Source organism: Hyla sarda, chromosome 5 (genome assembly GCF_029499605.1).
Source record: "Hyla sarda isolate aHylSar1 chromosome 5, aHylSar1.hap1, whole genome shotgun sequence".
In the NCBI taxonomy this organism is placed as follows: Eukaryota; Metazoa; Chordata; class Amphibia; order Anura; family Hylidae; genus Hyla; species Hyla sarda.
Genome location: NC_079193.1, coordinates 196477382 through 196495846, shown reverse-complemented (window position 1 = coordinate 196495846; position 18465 = coordinate 196477382). Strand labels below are relative to the sequence as shown.

At 39.7% G+C, this 18465-nt stretch overlaps 1 protein-coding gene across 3 annotated transcripts in view; it reads left to right on the top strand.

The window, feature by feature from the left end:
* The window catches only part of CDH12 (cadherin 12), an 863358-nt gene that overhangs the window by 539095 nt on the left and 305798 nt on the right, over nt 1–18465 (top strand). For all 3 annotated transcript variants that reach the window (XM_056520962.1, XM_056520961.1, XM_056520960.1), the window contains 2 exons: nt 9637–9716; nt 17675–18090. In XM_056520962.1, the coding sequence (XP_056376937.1) occupies nt 17761–18090 (330 nt within the window). In that variant the 5' untranslated portion in view covers nt 9637–9716; nt 17675–17760. The remainder of the gene's footprint in view (nt 1–9636; nt 9717–17674; nt 18091–18465) is intronic.

The following is an 18465-nucleotide window of genomic DNA, read 5'->3' as shown; positions in this document are numbered from 1 at the left end:
ACACCCACACATGCACACACACATAGACAGACAGACACCCACACATGCACACACACACATAGACAGACAGACACACACACATGCACACACACAGACAGACAGACACACACACATAGACAGACAGACAGACAGACAACCCCACATGCACACACACACATAGACAGAGACACACACACACACACATGCACACATAGACAGACAGACACACACACACATAGACAGACAGACAGGCACACATGCACACACACACACACATAGACAACCTTACCTGTACTGCACTTCTCTCTGGAGTAGTGAAGAAAACTGTGTCTTAAAGCGTTCTGTGTCCCGAATAGCTGAGGAAAGTGCTGAGTCACTGTGGGGGGGCATGTGCAGTCTCTGCTCAGGACACAGAACTGCTTCAAGACACAGTTTTCTTCAGTACATACCTAGCGCGGGCCACAAACTATCGTTCCGCGGGCCGCAAATGGCCCGCAGGCCGGGGGTTTGAGACCCCTGTCCTAGGGCATCTAGTTTATAAAAATATGTGAGTTGATGGTGTAAAATACATTGGCCACGCTAAAAAATTTCCCCATTAGGACATGGGTCCCCAGATTTCCAAAATTCCAAGCTGGAAAACTGATTTGCGCACCTTCCTAAATAAGGTCTTTTAGCCACCAAATAATCCAAAATACATGTTCATGGGTGGAATCTCTGTATGCAGGAGATGTTACTGAACACATACCGGGTTGTTATATGGCAGTTACACATAACAGGATTTTAAAATTCCTGTCTGAAGTGCAACATGTGTGAAGAAAATAAAAACACTCAAAAAGTGACAGCTCCATACAGCTGATGACTCGGGTGGCTGCAGGAGAGATTGTGGGGGTCTACAAACACAAAACTTGCAGCAGCACATTTTATCAAAAATTTTTTTTTTAAATTTAAAGGCTCTTGGCGCACTTTTTGATTAAAACGTGTCCCCCATCCGCCACGTGGAGGAGGCCATTTTCGGATGGTCCCTAACATACATTATGAGTCTAATACTCACAATTCTCACCTCTGCTGTGCATATAGCCTCTTGACTGGGTGACATGCTAGATCAACCATCAATTTAAACATTTAAACTCCCTCCTGGGAAAAGGGGGAGGGGTGCATGGCTGGAGAGGGTGCCATTCCCTCAAAGTAGCATACAACAAAAAACACAAATAGCCAGCACAATAGACAGATTGTGGGGGTCCCCAGCAGCAGAACCCTTTTAACATGAACAATTTCTGCAAAATCTTGCAGGGCTGCATGGAAATCAAATTTGTCACTAATTTCCTAAAGGCAATGCCAACAGAATAGGATAGCTGCTTGCAAGGGCCTATACCCAGTGAATGAAGTTTGTACAGAAACCGTTATGTTGCACATAAACAGAATAATAATAGGGAATTAGTTAAGTTGTAGTTGCCATAGTTAATGGTAAAATAGCTCCAAACTAAATGTTATTAAATCTCATTAAAGTATTTGAATATATTTTTACACAAATAGCTATCAGATAAAAATTTACAATTAAATGAATCATATTTTTGCTTATTCACAAATAAACTTGCATCTTCTGCCTTGTGTTTTTTGTATGCATTGGCATACCATTGTAGGAAACCAAACTATTTTGTTGCTGGGATTAGTTTTCCCTGCTGACAAAAAGTTATCTCTAAACGTGATTCTCCCAGCTGAGTACCATCTGTTTGCTCATAAGGTATATACTTAACATGTCTTTCCTATTCTGAACTGCTTCCATTTGAAAGATAAAAGGTTTTAACGTCCCCTTAAAAACACATCTGTAGTTGATCTGCATAAAGCAGAAGACAAACAGATGTCAATTGATGAGTTTTTCTAAGATCTCATTTGACCATTCACTTAATTTGACCATTAATGGGACCCTACACAACCCTTAGTTAATAAATAAATAAAATAATAATAATAATAATAATAATAATAATAATAGGAGTAAATATCAGGTGATGGGTTGGATTATACAGTCAGGGGGGGTGTGAATGTTGTACAATGAGGGGTGTATATGCCATTTACACACCCCCTGACAGTATTATCTAGCCCATCATCAGATATTTACTCATTTTTATTAAAATTAAGTTCAAGCCCATCTGTCTGATTCCCTGAATTGTCGAACTATAGAGGTACATATCTCTTAATCGGAAGGCTGTATCAAGAAACTGTCAATGTGTGTGATCAGGGCACGCTAAGTTATTTAAAGGGGTACTCCACCCCTAGAAATCTTATCCCCTATCCAAAGGATAGAGAATAAGATGTCTGATGCGGCGGTCCTGCTGCTGGGGATGCCCGGGATCTCGGCTGCGGCACCCCAGACATCCGGTGCATGGAGCGAACATGACAAATGACTGGCAATGCTGGGCTGTGGCTCGTGATGTCACGGTCACAAGCCTCCAGCGCTGCACATGATGTTTTAAACGAACGCCCGTGCCGCAGGGAGATCGTGGGGGTCCCCTGGGGCGGGACCTTGCGATCAGACATCTTAGCCCCTATGCATTGGATAGGGGATAAGATGTCTTGGGGCGGAGTAACCCTTTAATGATAATGCAATCTTTATTATTTTGGGTGGACCACAGGTTTTCTTTATAAGGCAATTAGTAGACTTGTGCACTAGAAAAATTTTCGTTTAATTTTGTTTCGTTTTTTCGTTTTGGAAAAAAATTTCGGTTCGGCAATATTTTCGGTTTAGATTTTTCGGATACATTCGGTATTCGGGTATTCGTGTTGTTTTTTTTCGGATACATTCGGTATTCGGGTACATTCGGTAAATCTTTTTAGACTTTTTTTGGACTTAAGCGATCCTAATAAATAATGGAGATACCTTTTTTATTAAAATTTCGCAGGGTATCATAAAAAAATCATAATAAAAAAGATACAGTGGTGATGAAAAAAATTGTATCTAATGAAATGTATCTTTTTTATTATGAAATGTTTATTCATTTTTAAACAGGGATCAATTTATGTGAGCGGGTAAAGCACTAAAAATGTAGCCGACAATAATGAAAATGTAGTGTGTGCGTGTTTTTCACTTTTTTTTAAAACATTTTTTAGGTAGTACTACTACTCCCAGCATGGAACACACTCTTCCATGATGGGAATAGTAGTTACCTGTACTAATTGACAGATTGCAGGGGTCCCTTGCGATCCTCCAGTATAATGTATAGATGCAGCGGCTGCTCTTCTATGGTCCCCTGCACTCACGTATATGTACACATATTCATATTTCCCGCAGAGCTGTGATTGGCCAGATGGTTCCAGCCAATCACAGCTCTCTGTGAGAAATAGGAATATGTGTATATATACGGCCGTGCAGGGGACCATAGGAGAGCTGCCGCCGCATTCATACATTATACAGGAGCATCACAGCGGGTGTCAGGAGTGATACCCACAGTGATCTTTCCTTTACTACAAGTACTAATACTTCCAACATGGAGTACACTCTGCTCCATGCTGGGAGCTGTAGTACCTGCATTAATAGACAGATCGCAGCGGGTGTCAGAAGTTACACTCGCTGCCATATGTCTATTAATGCAGGTACTACAGCTCCCAGCATGGAGCAGAGTGTGCTCCATGTTGGGAGTGTTAGTACCTGCAGTAAGGGACAGATCCCAGGGATGTCACTTCTCCTGACACCCGCTGCGATCCTCCTGATGTGAATGTCGGGATCAGCTGTTCTCAGGGCTACAGAGCCGGGAGAACAGCTGACGCTGAGCCGTAGGTATACATCGTATATTTACTGCCCAGCAAGAACTTACAGTGAGCTTGCAATGTGTATACAGTATACACATTGCTGGCTCACTTAACCCCTTGCTGAGCTGTGCGCTATGCGCAAGCCCAGCAAGGGAAGAGTTAACTTACACTGCTGGACAGTGTAGGTTAACCCTTTGTGTGGTATACACTTTATACAGCTATCTATAGATAGCTGTATACAGTGTATACAGAAGACGAAGTCCAGCTTACTTCCCTGGAGTCCCGGGCCGGGTTCGTGTAGCTCCGCCCCCTAGTGATGACGTCATTAGGGGGCGGAGCTACAGAAGGGAACAAGGCTAGTTTATCTGAAGCTCTGTTCACATTGTACGTTTTGTATAATGTGAACAGACCCTTCTGGCAGTGTCTACCCAGACAGGGAGACTCCAGCTGTTGCTAAACTACAACTCCCAGCATGCCCAGACAGCCAAAGGCTGTCTGGGCATGCTGGGAGTTGTAGTTTTGCACCAATTGGTGGCTCCCTGTTTGGGTAGACATTGCATCATGGGTGCTCTCCCCAGCGGACAGCGCCAAAAATGTCATAACCAATTTTTTGTGTTTTTTTTTCTTCTCGTTTCAGATCCGTGTATGCAGAGGATTACTGCGGATTCGATGGATTACGGCGGATTATTTTTTTTCCCTTTAATAAAATGGTTAACGAGGGCTGTGGGGGAGTGTTTTTTTAAATAAAATAATTTTTCCAATGTGTTGTGTTTTTTTTTTATTTTTATTAAATTTTCAGGGTTAGTAGCGGAAGCTGTCTTATTGACGGAATCCATTACTAGGCCAGGGCTTAGTGCTAGCCCGAAAAACAGCTAGCGCTAACCCCCAATTATTACCCCGGTACCCACCGCCACAGGGGTGCCGGGAAGAGCCGGTACCAACAGGCCTGGAGCGTCAAAAATGGCGCTCCTGGACCTAGGCGGTAACAGGCTGGCGTTATTTAGGCTGGGGAGGGCCAGTAATAATGGTCCTCACCCACCCTGGTAACGTCAGGCTGTTGCTGTTTGGTTGGTATTGTGCTGAGAATGAAAATACGGGGAACCCTATGCGTTTTTTTTTTTAAATTTAAATTAAAAAATTTTAAAAAAAAACGCATAGGGTTCCCCGTATTTTCATTCTCAGCCAGATACCAACCAAACAGCAACAGCCTGACGTTACCAGGGTGGGCGAGGACCATTGTTACTGGCCCTCCCCAGCCTAAATAACGCCAGCCTGTTACCGCCTAGGCCCAGGAGCGCCATTTTGACGCTCCGGGCATGTTGGCACTGGCTCTTCCTGGCACCCCTGTGGCGGTGGGTACCGGGGTAATAATTGGGGGTTAGCGCTAGCTGTTTTTGGGGCTAGCACTAAGCCCTGGCCTAGTAATGGATTCCATCAATAAGACAGCGTCCACTACTAACCTTGAAAATTCAATAAAAAAAAAAAAAAACACAACACATTGGAAAAATTCTTTTATTTAAAAAAAACACTCCCCCACAGCCCTCGTTAACCATTTTATTAAAGGAAAAAATAAATAATCCGCCGTAATCCATCGAATCCGCAGTAATCCTCTGCATACACGGATCTGAAACGAGAAGAAAAAAACACAAAAAATTGGTTATGACATTTTTGGCGCTGTCCGCTGGGGAGAGCACCCATGATGCAATGTCTACCCAAACAGGGAGCCACCAATTGGTGCAAAACTATAACTCCCAGCATGCCCAGACAGCCTTTGGCTGTCTGGGCATGCTAGGAGTTGTAGTTTAGCAACAGCTGGAGTCTCCCTGTCAGGGTAGACACTGCCAGAAGGGTCTGTTCACATTATACAAAACGTACAATGTGAACAGAGCTTCAGATTAATTAGCCTTGTTCCCTTCTGTAGCTCCGCCCCTAATGACGTCATCACTAGGGGGCGGAGCTACACGAAGCCCGCCCGGGACTCGAGGGAAGTAAGCTGGACTTCGTCTTCTGTATACACTGTATACAGCTATCTATAGATAGCTGTATATAGTGTATACCGCCCAAAGGGTTAACCTACACTGTCCAGCAGTGTAAGTTAACTCTTCCCTTGCTGGGCTTGCGCATAGCGCACAGCTCAGCAAGGGGTTAAGTGAGCCAGCAATGTGTATACTGTATACACATTGCAGGCTCACTGTAAGTTCTTGCTGGGCAGTAGATATACGATGTATACCTACGGCTCAGTGTCAGCTGTTCTCCCGGCTCTGTAGCCCTGAGGACAGATGATTCTGACATTCACATAAGGAGGATCGCAGCGGGTGTCAGGAGGAGTGACATCCCTGGGATCTGTCCCTTACTGCAGGTACTAATACTCCCAACATGGAGCACACTCTGCTCCATGCTGGGAGCTGTAGTACCTGCATTAATAGACATATCGCAGCGAGTGTAACTTCTGACACCCGCTGCGATCTGTCTATTAATGCAGGTACTACAGCTCCCAGCATGGAGCAGAGTGTGCTCCATGTTGGGAGTATTAGTACTTGTAGTAAAGGAAAGATCACTGCAGGTATCACTCCTGACACCCGCTGCGATCCTCCAGTATAATGTATGAATGCGGCGGCCGCTCTTCTATGGTCCCCTGCACGGCTGTATATATACACATATTCCTATTGCTCACAGAGAGCTGTGATTGGCTGGAACCATCTGGCCAATCACAGCTCTGCGGGAAATATGAATATGTGTATATATACGTGAGTGCAGGGGACCATAGAAGAGCTGCCGCACCATCTATACAAGAGGATTGCAAGGGACCCCGGTGATCTGTCAATTAGTACAGATAACTACTACTCCCATCATGGAAGAGTGTGTTCCATGCTGGGAGTAGTAGTACTACCTAAAAAATGTTTTTAAAAAAAGTGAAAAACACGCACACACTACATTTTCATTATTGTCGGCTACATTTTTAGTGCTTTACCCGCTCACATAAATTGATCCCTGTTTAAAAATGAATAAACATTTCATAATAAAAATGATACATTTCATTAGATACAATTTTTTCCATCACCACTGTATCTTTTTTATTATGATTTTTTTATGATACCCTACGAAATTTTTATAAAAAAGGTATCTCCATAATTTTTTAGGATCGCTAAAGTCCAAAAAAAGAATAAAAAGATTTACCGAATGTACCCGAATACCGAATGTATCCGAAAAATCAAACTATCTATATTCGTTTGTTTATGGATAACGAATGCATTCGTTATTTACAGCATTATTGTCGGGAAATAACGAATGTATTCGTTACTTTGCTATTCGTATTATCGTGGCTATTCGGAAATGTTCAAAATATGTTTTCGTGCATTCGGATCGGTCCGAATGCAGGAAAACGGTAAAATTCGTTAATTTAGACATTCGTGCCGAACCGAATTGCACATGTCTAGCAATTAGCCTGATGGGGTCAAGGCAATACGGCTTAGCATGGTAATTACTTTCTCATAGTCATTGAGTGACAGACAGTCCATGTAACTAAATGGACTCACAGAACTAGCCCTTCTTGAAACTTTACCTACTTCCCCTTCTAGATCTCGGATCGAGCTAGATACATCCTTTATTATGGGAATGACACTTCCAATGCTAAAATGTATTGATTGATTGAATTTTGATTTGCACAATTGACACATTTTAATCTGTATAATACACTACTTAAAAATGTTTCAACAAGTGTCACTGCATGATAAGGAGCAATAGTTAAATTGCATTTAGAAAATAAGATAACACCCGAGCAGTCAACTAAAGGATTATTGGAAGCAGAAATTATATTTATAAAAAAGTTATATTTTAGATGTTTGTGGTTCCCCCAACTTCCCTTGACTACTCAAATATGATTCTTTATTATTATGATTTACTGGGCCAGTTACAGACAAATGTAACATGGACACATTTCTGTCCGAACCTTGTCTGCAAAGTCCCTGCCTGACCGCATGTCTAATGACACAAATAGACAGCTTCATGGATCCCTGTGGTATGGTGAGAGAGTAATAAAAGAAAAAGGGTTGTGGGGCACACAAGCTGAATTTTTTAATATTGCCTGGAATGTCCTTGTAAGTTGAATAGCATTGCAAAGGTTTTATCGAAATTGGAAACATAATTTTATGCATCAAAACAAACAAAATAGTCTGTTTCCTTTTAATATTATTAAAATGTAAATTAGAAAAATTGGAGCCATTAGCTACTAGTTTTGTTTGTGCCACCTGCTGGGAAAATGATTACTGTTTTATACATCTGTCTGCACTAATTCTACTGTATTACGTATATATTACTTTCAGGTGTCCTCTCTTACCTTGATTTATTTGGTTATTATGTTTATTTAAATGGAACATGTTTTATACTGCCAAAACTGCAGGGTGCACGAAGCAAATGCAGGGAGTGGGATCTCAGAACACTATGATTTATTCTGCAAACGCTTGGGCGTTTTTGAAAAATCATATTACGGTGCATTCACACTACGTTTTTGGCATACTGTATTCAATCAGTTTTTCTAAAGAAAACCGTATGGCAAAAAAAAAAAAAACAGAAGGAAATGTATGGTAAAAAGTAAACCGTATACATTTTTAAGCCGTACACTGTTTGTAAAAGTGCATACGGTTCCATCCGTTTTTATTTTATTTTTTTAAAAACATAGGTTTTTGAAAATTTTATTTAAAATAAATTCATTTTTTTTAAATGATAACTTTAGGATGCAAATGCACATGTGCAAAGTAAAAATCGTATAAGGTTTCCCGTATAGAACCATATACATGTACGTTTCCCATTGACCTCCATGTTAAAAAAAAAAACATATGCGGTTGCAATACGATTTTAAACCCAGCGACAAAACCGTGGTCAACCATGGCTTTGAGTACGGGAAAAAAACGTATTGCAAGCAAACCGTATGCAACCGGATGCTTCCAGTTCCAGGTTTTCAATTGTTTGTCTATGTATACGGTTTTCAATACGGTTCCATATGTTTTCTATAATGAAAACGTATATGGGAACCGTACTTGAAAAATGTGGTGTGAAACCACCCTACGATGCCGCCTGCAGTTTAGCCAGGATAAAACAGGTGACAGGTCCCCTTTAAGTCAGTTTGCTGTTTCTTTCCTGATATGAAGGTAAAATGATCATGTTAAGTATGCTTGCTCATTAACTCTGCCGAGACAGAGGAGAAGCATTTAAAGTAAACAAACAGGCATTTCTGTTTCCTTAGGACATGGTGTGGGATTAGAAAACATGTCTTCAATTTAATTCCTCACCCTCCTTATTAACAACTCCATCTGTTCCCTGCAATAGAACTGGTGATTAGAGTAATATTAGGCATATGTTAAAAATAGCATTCTGTTCATGAACTGGAATATTATACATAATAAAACAGGGTCAACTTTAGAAGTTTTTACTTTTGCTTTTTATCCTACTCTTTACAAATAAATTACTGGAGTCTTTTGTTGACCACATTTTTAGCTGCATTCATCAGTGCACAATGCTAAACAGAGGCTTTGTACCATGAAGAACCTTATAATCCCATTATTACTTACATTCCCCTTGATTCTGAGCAACAGATACTTGAAGACATGCAGTTTATTATCTTCTCTAGTGCAGTGCAGATCATCAGTCTGTTCCAACTCCCTGGTGACAAATACATATTGATATATTTGGCTGAAACTCATACGTAGAACAGTAATACAATAACCGCTTTCCTGCAAGTATTTTCATCAGAAATTCTCTACCTCATACTGCATCAACAGACAATCTTACTTGAGAACAGCCTGGCATACTAACTCACCTTCAGCTCGATAGCGGTTGAACAGCTGCATTATATTTGGAGGGTGCGTGTGTGAATTCCGTAGTATATAACATGAGCATATCTTTCTTTATTTTCAGCACACATATGATGCTCTTAATGTGGAGAAGCAGAATACCCTGTATTGTTTTACCAAAAGGGAATCAATCTTTGTAACTATGTAAGTATATTGAGACATTTTTATGCATAAATATAAGATTTATTTATTACACAAGTGAATGAGAAAGATTTATGATGATTTAGGTTAGGGTCACACGTAGCGTATACCATATTTATTGGCGTATAACACCCTCTGGTGTATAACACGCACCCTCATTTAACAAGGAAATTTGAGTAAAAAAAATAATTCATTGAATATAAATGACTTGGAAACTTGAAAATGAAAAAAATGTCCATTGCCATGTTCTGACCCCTATAACTTTTTTATTCTCCTTTTTTACATTGTGCAGGATCAGTAGCGGTATAATTTAATTGTTTGAACAGTTACACACATGGCAATATCAAATATGTTTTTTACAGTGTTTTATTTATGTGGGAAAGGGGGGGGGGGTGATTTGCATTTTTATTAGAGGATATTTTATTGTTTTCTTTTTTTTTTTTTACTCTTTTACACATTTTATGACTAACAAAGATCTATGTAATGCTATTGCATAACAATGATCTATGCTATCTGCGCTCGATTGCTAAAGGCTGCCTAAGGCAGCCTTAAGCAATCACAGAGCCGGGGAAGATGCCGCAGGCTAGGTTAGGCCCCAGGCTTCCCCAGCAACCCATCGTCTGCCCAAAATTACATTGCAGAGGGCGATGGAACCAATACAGTTCAGGGAATAGGAGAAGTTAGTGTTTAAATGCCGTTATTTCTATTGGTCACAGAATTTAACCATTTAATTGATGGACATAGGATTGATCTCCAATGTCCGTCATTACAGGCAGATGTCAGCTGCTGATAGCAATGATCATCTGCACGGGCCTGCACCATTTTACGTACATATATGTAATGAGTCGGGGAGGGGTTAATCCTGAGTTTGGAAGGGACATTATGTACGTTATGTATTTTAGAGGCCCATATATTGAAATGCTGTGTTCTACTTGTGCTGATGCTGGGGCTGGAGTGATGTCATCACCAGACTCCTGGCATCAGGGAGGGGAAGATTGTGCAGCTCCTCATACGATACATGTAGCGTATTTCATGCTGGGCCAAATCTGTACAGCAGGAAATATGCTATGTATTCTCCTATGAGCAGACCTCAGCAGTGTATTAACCTTTTGAGGCAGGGCCAGTGTGCAACGTGACTGGGATGTACAGGCCCACCTCCAAACCTCACTGCGCATACAAGGCCCTTTGTGTCTGCTCATAGGAGAATATGCAGTGTATTTCCCATTTTTGTGTAGCATGAAATACACAGCCTATACGCTACATGTGACCCTACCCTAAACATAGTTAAACAAAGAGAAACAAATAAGGGACAGAGACAAAAAATGGTGTTCTATTAAGACAGAAAAGGATGTGTATTAGATTCGGAAAACATAGATGTTTTCTTTTAGAAATAGTACCATCCTTGCCTCTGGGTGTGCTTAGTATTAAAATGCAATGGTAATCATGCTCCAACATCAAGATGTCTGTGAAAATCTTCATCAACTTCTTAGTTCAAGACTTGCAAAAGACTACAGCGATCAGGATATGGATTTGCCTGAAGTCCCATGCAAAGTTGGAGGTGGTGCTGTTTCACTCTTGCATTTTAGAGATAAAACCAAGCCATGAGGGGATAGAAACTGCTCTATAGTGCTCAAGAAGACATAAATGTGTGTGGCCACAAATCTAGAGAAGGGAATGTTAAAAAAAAAATCTGCTGCACTGAAATACAAGCAGTTTGGAACAACCAGGACTCTTCCTAGAGCTATGCAACCACATCAAACTAATTAATTGGTGGAGAATGACCTTGGTAAGAGAGATGACTAATAATCCAATGGTCACTCTGCTGAGCAAGATTCTATGTGGAATTGGGAGAAACTTCCAGAAGGTCAGCCATCACTGCAACACTCTTGCAACTAATTTTGCCTTAATAGTAGAGTGGCTCTTACCAGAAAAATATAAAAGAAAGCTTGCCAGAAGTTTGCAAGAAAGTACCTAAAGGACTCTTGGACTGTGAGAAAAAATATTCCCTGGTTTGATAAAACGAAGATGAATGTTTTTTGACCAAAATTTTAAGTGTATGGAGAAAACTACACACTGTTCATCACCTGCCCAATACAATGTCTTCAGTGAAGAATGATGATGGTAGCATCATGCTGTGGGGATGTTTTTCAGTGATTGGGACAGGGTAACTGTTCAGGAAAGCTGGATTGAGCAAAGTACAGAGACATTTGATCTTGAGTGCTCTGGACCTCAAACTGGGCAAAAAGGTTTGCCTTCCAACAAGACTGGGCATGTAGCCAGGCTAACACAGAATTGGCATAGAGACCTGACTTAAACTAAACTGAATATATCTTGGAATTGCCTGAAAAACAATGGGGGACAATTTGATTTTTTGCCATTTTATTTAAGCAAAAATCTACAACATAACAAAATGTGAAAAAAGTTAAATAGTCTTAAATGTTCAAATGTTGATATTGTGTCTTTTGGCTCCTTTGCACAAAGTCACTTTGTTTGAAACTATCGGTTTATTTAAAAGTTAATGGTCTGTTATCTCCGCCCCTTCCTATCTCCCTTCTTTAGTGATATCCACTAGGACTGTCTTCTCTTTCTCCTTATCTTTATCCTGACATATAATCCTTTTCTAGAAAAGCTAATCAAAAAGCAAAGCTGTAAACACAAGGTCACCAATTATGCTGATATCCTCCTGTTCTTTGTCTTCCACCTCCTGAATTGTCTTCCTACTCTTATGACAGAATTTAAAGCAAAACTGAAAGGCTGTTCACCTTGTAGGTGGACAGTGAGTGGTCACTTATGTGAATTGGTGAAGTATTGCCAGATTTATGCAGATTTTTATTTATTTCTCTATTGCACAGCTCTGTGCAATTAAGGCAGGGAGCCCACTCACCTTGTTCCTCTACCTCCGTAATTTTCCCCGCTCTGCATGCCCTTGTAATTAATATGCAAAAGTATTCACTCTCACGTCACTAGGATAGGAGAGCCTGGCTGCGCTTTGCTCTGAGCAGTGACACAAGAGTGAATACTTTTGCATATTCATTACAAGGGTGGGCAGAGCGGGGAATATTAAGGAGGCAGGGGAGAATGGTGAGCGTACCTCCCGCCTCCACTGCACAGAGCTGTGTGATAGAAATAGAAGAAAAAAGTTGCATAAATCTGGCAATACTTCATCAATTCACTTAACTGACCATTCTTTTTAATTCTGTTCACTCACATTATAACTAGTATATTGGCCACTCAGTTTACCTTTAAGTGACGCCCCCTCCCCCTATCTATTTTAAATATAAATTTCACCAAATCTGTGGCACTAAATGTGTTCCTGATCCCATTTCTCTAGCCTCATATTTACTTAAATACCTAACCAACATGTTCTGGATACTGCTGAGAATAAATAAAAATGTCATCACTGTTACAACAAGAGGAACAGTAAGACTCCAGGAGGGGGTTGGACTTAATTTTGACTTTAGAATTTGCTGACTATTGTATATTATACAGAAAAACAGCCTTTATTATTGCTTGTTTTTCAGAAGCTGGGAACCTATTTCTTCAAAACAGGCTCAACCTTTTTGTTCTATGAGGCGGAGAATAACATTTTTATGTTATCAGCCTTTTAATCTTTAATAAGTCTCAACTGCAGAAAAAAAAAACCTTTTTGATACATTTATTATAGCAACAATGTGCACAATTGGAAGCTTTGACCATTTTTATGCTCCAATAACTTTAATCAAGGTTGGTTTCTTCACTTTGATGCGTATTGGTCTCTTGGTGCACTACAAAAGGATGCACAGCTTTTAGAGACAAAATCCTCTTGCAAGGCTTGTACTTGTAGTAAATATGGTCTCACTGGATTATATGTCCAAAAACTAATGATGCAACTGCAAGAAAATGTTTTCGTACACACTTAGCTTAATCTCACTTTACAAAATATTGTTTAGAGTAGCATGCTGCTGACAAAGTATTACTTGGAAATAAACATTAATACCATCTTATTCTGTTTTTATGGTGTTCATTTTTTGTAATTGGAATCTCATTATTGAGTTGTCATGATCGGGTTCATAAAACTTTATGGGTTTGTTTTCCATGTTGCACATACATAAATGCTATATTGTTTTATTTCATATGTAATAAAACACTTTTACAGTACATCCTGCAGTGCTCTCTTGCTTTGTACTATTCAGCAATTGCATAGTCTGGTGCAGCTTCTAGTATCTTTTTAGCTTGACTTATAAGTTCATTAAAAAGAAAATTAGGCCTGCTAAAGTATTCTCGAAATGTTTCACAATTAATAAATATTTTAAAGAAATCATCAATGTTCAATAGAATTATGTAGAGCAATAAGTGGATAATTGAGTGCAACATAAAACACAAGTCTAGAAGGGTAAACGGTAAACCTTGTCTTAAAAATCCAATGAAAAAAAATCCTCATTTATAAAGTTTAAGAAACGCATTTTCATAAACCCAATTAAGGTTTATTGATGAAATAGGGTGGAATAAATGTTAAGTATCCTTATGCAGTGGGAATAATGTACAAAAATAGATCTTGCTCCTGGACAACCGGTTTCATTACACAGGTTTTACTACTGGGAAAATAAAGAAGTCCATTGTAAGAAATGTACAGTATCCCCTAAGCCTAGAATAGGGCATAAACTGGGACCCCCTGCCATCTCTTGTACAGGGCCTCGGTTCTGCCCCAGCTCTGCTGTTGGACCGCGTTTCGTACTCAGCATATCAGCTTGTGGAAACACGTCCCCTTCATTCATCTCTATTTGTACAGGAGATCGCGGGGAGATTGTGGGGATCCCAGCGGTCGGACCTCCCATGATCGTACATTTATCCCCTATCCTGTAGATAGGGGATACATTTCTTAGCACTGGACATCTTCTTTTACCCCTTGGGGACTTTTTGATTGCTTTTCATTCATTTTTAATGGTATTTGAAGTGACCAAAAATGCACATTTTTGGACTTTGGTATTTTTATTTTTACGTGTACGGCCTTGCGTTTAAACTAACTATTTTAATAGTTTGGACATTTACGTACATAATAATCATATATGATTATTTTTATGATTTATTTCATTATTTTATTTACAAATGGGAAAGGGGGGTGAAATTCAAACTTTTATTAGGAAGGGGTTATTTCACTTTTAGCCCATGTCCACGGCAACAGAGCAAATTGCTTATTTTTTTTGTTACGTGGTGTCAGCTGAGTATTTGGGGCAGATATGTCAGTATGTTAGCTGGTGCCCTCCCCAGCTGACATCACAAGTTAGTTGCACATAAGAGAATGTTTACACGTCACATGTATGAGCCGGATAAAGCACTACACATGTGAAACGGACGTTTCTCATTTGTGTTTGTTTGCACCCTGAACTTCTATTGTACCCCATGGTTGATGAATAAACCAGCCTGATTGCAAAAGTATCGGTGAGTTGCTGCATGTTCTTCTCTAAGCTACATTGCTAGTGATACTGGTCTTCTATTGTGTTGAGCACCACCGACTGTCAGGCTTAAGTGAGTGTCTGTGCAGCGACAGAAAGGTTGGAGGGCAAAGGGAGTGAGCTTGCTTTGAAACTGCAGCAGTGCCAGCTGATTTCTACATGTTTTATTGGATTAAGGTTAGGTTTACACTGGTTTTTTTCTGTGTTTTTTTTTTTTTTTTTACATAAATCTGCCATAAAAACTGCCACTGATTTTCCCTGCGTTTTGGAGATTTTTCTGCCGTTTTTTCTGGCATTTTTGCCTTTGAGTGGAAATTGCCTTTTTTGGCCCTTTTTTTCAAATTTGTTGGCTACCAAAAAAAAAAAAAAAAGAAAGGATGGATGGAAAAAATGTATTTAACGAAATTTATATTTTTTATAAGGAAATTTTAATACATTTTTAAACAGGGATCAATGTATGTGGGCGGGCAGAGTACTAAAAATGTAGCTGACAAAAATAAAAATAAAGGAAGTGGCCATTTAAATGTAAAAATAATATATTTTTTATAATTGATTTTGTTGAACTTTTTATTAGTAATGTATTTTAATAATGTGTTTAATAAAGTGTGTGTGTGTGTGTGTGTTTTTTTCACTTTTTTTCTTAATTTTATAAAAAAAAATTGGGTAGTACCACTACTCCCAGAATGGAACAGACTGTTCCATGATGGGAGTAGTAGTACTTGTACTAATAGACAGATTGCCCCGGTTGTCACTTCTGACACCTGTCGCGATCCTCCTATATAATGTATAGAAGTGGGCGGCACTGCCACTCTTCTCTGGTCCCTTGCACTGGATTCTGTCATGTGAAGTTATTCACATCACAGATTTATATTTCCCGCAGAGAGCTGTGATTGGCCAGATGCTTTCAGCCAATCACAACTCTCTGCGGGAAATATGAATAGGTGTGTATATATACAGCAGTGCAAGCGACCAGAGAAGAGCGGCCAGTATCTATACTGTGATCTGTCCTTAACTGCAGGTACTACTGCTCCCAACATGGACCACACTCCGCTCCATGCTGGGAGCTGTAGTACCTGCATTACTAGACAGATCTCAGTGGGTGTCACAGAACTGGGACGGGGGCGTTCCTAAGTACAGGGACGCAAGGGGGTCCCTGTACGCCATCTGTCCCCAACCGGTTAAATACTAAGTGTAATGTTTCCTGAAATATAATTGATGATTTCTTGAGAGCTTAAAAGTGGGACATTTTGTCATCTGCTTGTAGCAGCTGTTTTTTAGTTTGCTTCAGGCCCTCCACTGAACTTGTGTCTATCTGTTTCTTAGACAAAAGGTCATAGCAGGTCCTGCCACCTCAGCCAGTCATTGGCTAACAATTGGCATAAGCAAAGTGCCTGACCCAGTCAGTTTTAGATGCGATATTCACAACATTGCTGTTTACCTCTGGGTGATACACATTCATTGTTCAACTTGTTGTGCATCCAGCCCAATGATGGTGAATTCAGCAGCATGTATACAGTATATCCCTGCAGCTCAGTAAGTACAGGAACAGGGACTCCTGTCTTTGACAGAGTTCCCTGCTCCTCTAACTATTAGCCCAAAGCAAATGACAATAAAATCAGATTTTAGATTATACTTTTTTTTTATTCAGAAATAATTTGATTCATTCTCAATCAATTCCTTCATCTTTTTCATTGAAGTATGAAGACGTCTTTAATGGGGTAATCTGAAGGAATGCTTTATTTCGACTGGCTTTGCAAATGTCATCTTTTTACAATGTCAAGCCCAATGTCAAGCCTTTTAGTACTTATCAGCTGCTGTTTGTCCTGGAAGAAGTCATGTAGTCTTTCCAGTCAGGCATTGTGCTCTCCGGGGCCACCTCTTTCCATGCTAAGAACTGTGCATAGCAGGATAGGTTTGCCATGGGGATTTTCTACTGCTCTGGACAGTTCCTGACACAAACAGAGGTGGCAGCAGAGAGCACCATGTATTATTGGAAAGACTACACAACTTCCCCTGTAGTATACAGCAGCTGAAAAGTACTGGAGGGCTTCAGCTTTTTAAATTGAAGTTATTTGTAAATCTGTGATTTGAAAGCATTTTTCCCCTCCAGAATGCCACTTATGAATAATTACTGTACGCACAACACTATGGTTCATTTTATTTGTTTAGTAGATAAAACAGATAATATTTTCAATTAAATGTCTTTGGATTAAACAAAAAAAAACATCATAACAGAAGCACAATCCTGATTTGACATACATATTAATGTTTTGTATTCTGGTAACATTAGTGCTTGAGTCACTTGGGACTCCTCTGCATTCTCACAGCAACATTACACCTTCAATTGTTTATGTTGTATTTTCTCACCTATATCTTTATATAACTCATTAAAATGCATTTCGTGTTATTTATCTTTATTCACTCCATTGGTTATGGGGAGAAAAATAAATCTGTCCTGCCACTATATCTACTTTACAACATTTTTCTACAGTCTATGCAAAGAATAACATTTATTTTGTGTTATTACAGGAATCCATTGGTGAATTTCAATGTGAGGATAAAATTGCCAGCTGAAGAAATACTTTTTATGCACATTTTACAACAGTAGAACTTGTATGGTGAGGAAAAGGTGCACATCAAGCTGGATCCTACAGTTTTACAGCAAGTGTTGGCGTTTTAACTACCAGGCTGTAGGGACGTCTTTTCCAATGCTTACAAGGAACTGCTTATCGCTGCTTCTTTGGTTCCTTTTTGATGGAGGTCTTTTAACACCACTGCATTCCCAGCAGCCGCCACAAACTTCAGCATCTAAACAAAGAGAAAATGTTATCATCACAATGTCAGGAAGAAGATCAGCAGCACAAAGAGTTAAACGTGGATGGGTGTGGAATCAGTTCTTTGTGCTGGAAGAATATATGGGATCTGAACCACAATATGTGGGAAAGGTACTGTTTTATATGATTGTTTAGATTATTATGTCAATGTAGCAAACGTAGAAGAACTAAACTGGTTAATAGGAAGTTAGTTTGTTATATAACATAACTTATTTGGCAAATTTATCAAACTTATTGGAAGGGGAAAGCAGAGCCAACGATTATTTGAACAATATATGATTGTCTATGTGATTACAAGCAATGCCTATAGGAGGCACACTCCAAAAACTAGACAGGTCTCAGTCATCTACCTTTTTGAAACTAGATCATACTGTTCTGAATTGCAGTAACAAATCTTACTGGTTGATCCTAAGCATTGGGCTTCTACTGGAGGGTGGGGTGCTATATTATCTTCACCATGATATGGGCTTAGTTACCCAATATATT